The following is a 5,858-nucleotide window of genomic DNA, read 5'->3' as shown; positions in this document are numbered from 1 at the left end:
TGCCGTGAGGGCGATGATCTGGGATTTTACCGAGCCCGTGTGCCGCGGATGTGTCAACTACGAAAGGCGCGGCCGGAGTCGAGTTCGTATATAGGACACCGCCCGGCAGCTGAAGAGGGCTCACGGCTCCAAGGACGGCCGCTCTGCCGGCCCGGGGAATGCCCGCAAGCAGCACCCCGGGAAGGAGCCAACACTCGGCGGGAGAGTCCGTCCGCCCGCAGCGCTGGACCGATACCCGCTGGTCCGACCGCCCGCCGCGCTCGGACCGGAGTACCTAGCGGGGCGGCAGGCGAACGGCCCTCCCGATGCCCAACGGATTCCCACAAAACCGGACGAGCCTCCGGAGCTAACCGTCAGAGCCGAACCCCGCAGGAACTAGCGCGGTTCCGCCCAGGCCTGGTGCAGCTGGTGAACGGCAGCATCCCCACCGTGCACTCTGCTCCAACGGCCGCCCGCGCAGATGGACTGCCGGGGTGCTCCAGCGTCGAGCCCCGGGGCAGCACGGGAAGCGAGTTCGGACCGAGCTAAAGACAAACACAGGCCGGACGAAGCCTGTCGGAGCTTACCGGACAGCCACAAGGACTGGTCGTTTAAAAGGGCGGGATCTGATGCGCACCTTCGACGGCAGGTACAAGGAAGGAGCACGCGGCCCTGCAGCAGAGGGTGAGGGATACAGAATGCTGCTTCCTCTAAAGACAGGTAGGAAGTGTGTGTGTGTGTGTGTGTGTGTGTGTGTATTACAAGAGAGTGTGTGTGTGTGTGTGTGTGTGTGTGTGTGTGTGTGTGAGAGTTGTGTGTTACGAGAGGTGTGTTACAGAGAGTGTGTGTGTGTGTGGTGTGTGTGTTGTGTGTGTGAGAGTGTGGTTACTGTGTGTGTGTGTGTGTGGTGTGTGTTGAGAGTGTGTGTGTGTTTACAGAGGAAGGTTGTGTGTGTGTGTGTGTGCGAGAGTGGTGTTTGTGTGTGTGTGTGTGAGAAGTTGTGTGTGTGTGTGTGTGTGTGTGTTACAGAGGAGTGTGTTTACAGAGAGTGTGTGTGTGGAGTGGTGTGTGGTGTGTGTGTGTGTTAGAGTGTGTTACTGTGTGGTGTAGTTGTTGGGTGTGTGTGTTTGGAGAGTGGTGCTGTGTTACAGAGAGTGTGTGTGTGTGTGTGTGGTGAGAGTGTGTGTTTGTGTGTGTGTGGAGAAGTGTGTGTGGTGAGTGTGTGTGACGAGTGTGTGTGAGAGTGTGTTACTGTGTGTGTGTGTGTGTGTGTCGTGTGTGAGAGTTGTGTGTGTTACAGAGAGTCGTGTTGTGTGGTGTGTGTGTGAGAGTGTGTGTGTGTGATAGTGTGTGTGAGAAGTGTGTTGTGTTGTGTGTGCGTGTATCTCTTCCCATGCGGGGCAGGTCGCACAGGTAGCAGGACTGCCTTCTGGAGGCCGCCGCGGAGGACATGGTGCCACAAACGAGCGCTCCCTAAATGTCGGTTGGTGTGTTCGCGCCACTGGAGGAAGAAAACCAACCGACGGTCGCAGAGAAACGCGGTTTATTTCCCGTCAGAAAGCAGCGGAGTGATACCGACTGCAGCTCATCGTCGGTGTGTCCGGTTCCTCGCGCGCCTCCCGTCTGAAGCTCGCGCTTACAATTCAGCTCGAGCGCTCGCTGTAGGGCCGTGACGTCAGCGCCGACGCTGCGCTCGCGCTCCGGGGCTCTTCGACGACCCCTCGGGCGCATGCTCAGCAGTCTCGCTATCTTTAAACGGACAAAGATCGCGTGAGTCCGAGGAGGAGGAGGCGTCACTCCGAGTCAGAAACACAGCGAGCTTCCGGTTGTAACAAAACCCGATTATAATCTGGGGAATCAAAGTTTTAAAATAATTCATCCTTATTTTGGACTTCCACATTCGCCAAACGGGGAATATTTAAACAAATAACTAAACAACAACACATTAATAAATAACTAAACAACAAAGAAACAAAACAAACTGTGCAAAGCTAAAACATGAATACGATCAAATAATAAAATGTAAGATATCGTAAATATAACACAATAAAATAAATGTTGATGTGAAACACCAGAGAGACAAATAAAGTAAAAATCAAAGATTAAAAGCTGAAAACTAAAGTTATAACAAAGTCAAAGATTAAAAAGAGTTTTAATTTCCTTTTAAAAATACAAAGAGCTCGTTAATTTAATTAATTAGATTATTTAAACATTAAAAATTTACTCCAGTTGTTTAGTAGAAAAAAAAAAACTAACTTGAAAAGCACTTTACAGTTGAGCTGAGCTTTATTTCGTTGAATATTATGGGTCATAAGAGCAGATATTTTACAGTACATGATCATATTCAAACATGAAGTTCAGGTATTTTCTATCTTGTAATTAAAGTTATATACTTGTTCGCATAAAATACGATAAAAGAGGAAACAGTCCAGTGTAATAAATCTGTATAAACACATTTTAGTTGGTATATTTTGTGTAAATTTAATTACAGTTTGCATTGTTTTTTTAATTTACATTAATTTAAATCCACTGTAGGATCGCTGTGTCAGTGTATTGTACTTTATTATTGTTGTATAGATTTCCAGAAGAAGTAAACAAACTGTAGACTAGATTTTACACTGAAAAACTGTCAAACAATGACAGTAAAAGACCGTAAACTCTCATATCTCAATGCAAAACCTTTATTTATGCAGCATTTTAAAGGACTTTTTATGGAATAAAGTCTTTTTTTTAAATGTAAACTGCACATAAAACCACCATTATATTTAACTTTCTTAATACAACTGTTTGTTTTAATGCTAAAAACAGTAAAAACTCCAACTATAACTGTAAAATCAAACTTCCGGAAACCACAGCTCCCAGTTTTTTACCTTCTTTAACAACTCTTTTATTCTTTGTCACATTCTGCAGATGTAAAATAAACCTGTTGTTACCACCAACCCGACCAGCTCTAGAACGCAGGCAGAGGTCACACAGTTTATTGGTATCTGCTATGTGGTTGCTGGAATTTGAGGCAGAGTGAGCGCTCTTCTTTCTCTCTCCTCCTCTCTGCCCCTGCACAGACTCATTTATCAGCTCAACAAGTGTTTGATTTTGGATGTTTTCTCCTCACATTTTATTCGTTTTTTACGTTTGTGCATCGTCTCCATCACGAGCTCGTAACGAAATAACGTCTAATGCAGAAAGTGAAACGCAGAGTAAGATCAAACTCTGCAGGCTGAAAGCAACAAGTGTGTTCAGGCAGGTTTGTCCTGCACACTCAGTCAGTCTGCTCCAAAAACCTCCTGATGCATTACACCACCGACCGCCAGTGACATCACAGAGCCGGCAGCCAATCACAGAATTCAGATCCTGTTGCCAAGCAAACTGTGAACTCTCCTTCAGACCGAACATACATCAGGGCTCTCGGTTCCTAACAGCAGGCCCCGAATATATGTTTATTAACTGGATTCATTTACACAGTAACACTAGAATTACTACGGAGTCCCAGAAGTGCCAAAAAACATTTCATTCAGTTAAACTTTCATTCTCGTGCGACTCACAATTATTTATTGTCTCAATCTATAATTGATTATTGAATATATAGCTTGTTATTAACGATGTTTCTTTTACGAATCTCTTTCTCTTCAAGTCATTTTTATCTTTGTTTACTCAAAACAAGTTTTATCAATTTAATTTTTCATTTTAAGCCCCGCCCCCCTGCGTTCCTAAAAAAGACATTTTGAAGATGGTTAAAAATAAAAGTGACATATTTATTATAGTCTCGTCTTAAGTTAGCTCATTAGCAGTTATCTTAATTTATAAATTCTCTTTTATCTTTGAACCCTTTTCAAAATGTTTTTGTCTTTTCAACATAGATTAGCTTAGCACGTAGCATGTCTACGTACAGGAAAGCGGGAAGTTGATCGAGGATTGCTCAACTGTGATTGGAGCACAGAGCAAAAGGGGGGCGGGGCTTAGGGAGGATACCGACACTCGTCTTGAAACAAGAAGATTTCTTTTGGAAACAGATTCAAATAATTTTTGCTTATTTTTTTCAGAAAATGAGATGTTTAGGACTCGATTATAGAAAGAAATGATTTTATAAACAGATTATTTAACTTTACTGCGAACGTTTACCAGTAAACATCCTATCACAGTATATTGTCCTACCGAGGTCATTTACAGAGTTTCTGATGGACAGATTGATGCCAGGACCCAAACCCGGTAGGAAAACCACGTTGGTACTGGATTCCCTGCCGGTCTCAGAGCTTGTGTTCGGTCCCGGGTCCGGCTGTGTCCTCTGTAATATGAGGAAGCAAACAGCGCTCAGGTTTCCTGGAGCAGAATTACACTTTAACCTCAGTTTATTGTCCACGCAGTCGATTCCAGACGAGGACAATCTGGTTTTTTTGTCTGACTGCAACCAGCCGGCAGGAGACCCGCGGTGCTGTAAAGGTGGAATGAGGACGCAGAGATTCCGTGTTGGTGTCAGCAGTGAGTCAGCAGCCCGGAACGCCGCGCTCGGCTCGCCGCCGCCGTCGACCACTGAGCGGTTGTCCTGTAACAGCGTGACCCCGACCGCTGCAGGCCGGACGCTGTTCACGTATAAACACAGCGGGAGTTCAAATGTCTCCTCCTCAAACTCTGACGCTCTAATTCAGACGAGTATTTTACAGTTTACGAAGGTTTGCAGTGTGAACGACCACGAACAGCGCTCTGGATGTAGTGGACACTGCTGGTACTGCAGGTACTGGGAACAATTTACTAAATACTAAATATAATGACCTTATATCTTAAAATATGGACTTAATATCTCAAATTAATGACCTAATATCTCAAATTAATGACCTAATATCTCAAATTAATGACCTAATATCTTAAAATATTGACTTATTTTTCTCAAAAAATGAGAAACGTCCTCTCGATTCCTTGTATGTCTGGTGCAAGCTGACTTTGACTTTGACTTGAAAATAATGACTTAATATCTTGAATTATTTACTTATTTTTGTCAATATAATGACTTAATATCTTAAATTAATGAGAAACATTCTTGCTGTGTCGGAAGCAGCAGAAATGTTTTCCTCATTAGTTGCTGGTTTCTCCATGTTTGTATTTTTTATCTTTTTAATTAATTTATATAAATATATATTTTATAAGAGCCTCTCAGTGTGACGCTACCCGAGCGTCCTAATCAGGATTTTATCCAGGCTGCATCTTTCTCTGAAGCCTTTCTCTTAATGACGCTTTACAACCTGCAGATTTAACCCCCGCCCCCCCGCTATAAATCCCCTCAGTCAGCTGACGGATCATCCTGCCTGCCTCCCACAGTGAGGAGGGGAGGGGGAGGGGGATCCTTCATGTGATTTCACTTCCCAAATGGAAACACAAACATGAACCGACAGCGAGGACGACATTTCCCACATCATTCACTCAGCAGAGCTCACTGATCCACAGGTGGAAGGACCTGAAACACTCTCAGGATTTATTCCTACAGTTCAAAATATTTCCCTAAAAATACCTCAGACCACTGAATTATAACCATAAGTGACAATAATTCATTTCTTCTAATGTAAATCAAATTAAATAAACCTCCTGTTATTTAGGCTGCACACAAACCAGAATAATTACATTATTAATCATGACAGAATATAAAAAAGAGAAAAGGAAGTGACACTTTATGAACATAATGACTTATATTTATTATATTGATTATATTACATAAAACATCCTGATTAAAAACTGGTTCCAGTGAGAATAAAATGTTCAGTAGTTTGGTTGAATTTACGCTAATCGTTGCGGTCGCAGCAACTTCCTGGAGGGACGGAGAGAGCGAGACACCGACCAGCAGTAACATGACTGCGACAGATGGTTTGTTACACAGAACCATCTGCCGCCGT

At 43.7% G+C, this 5,858-nt stretch overlaps 1 protein-coding gene across 1 annotated transcript; it reads left to right on the top strand.

Moving 5' to 3' along the window:
* Window positions 1-13: 13 nt before the first annotated feature.
* On the top strand, window positions 14-745 carry irf2bp2b (interferon regulatory factor 2 binding protein 2b). Its single transcript, XM_035659694.1, is given in 4 exon segments — window positions 14-344; window positions 347-441; window positions 444-510; window positions 513-745. Coding segments are annotated over 4 exon segments (648 nt in total). The 3' UTR covers window positions 668-745.
* The last annotated feature ends 5,113 nt before the right edge of the window (window positions 746-5,858 follow it).

The sequence above is a fragment of the Morone saxatilis genome, unplaced genomic scaffold, assembly GCF_004916995.1.
Source record: "Morone saxatilis isolate NCDOM2014 unplaced genomic scaffold, NCSU_SB_2.0 Contig17, whole genome shotgun sequence".
NCBI classification, from domain to species: Eukaryota; Metazoa; Chordata; class Actinopteri; family Moronidae; genus Morone; species Morone saxatilis.
Note: the sequence above shows the minus strand (reverse complement) of the source record. Positions and strands in the feature narration are given on the sequence as shown.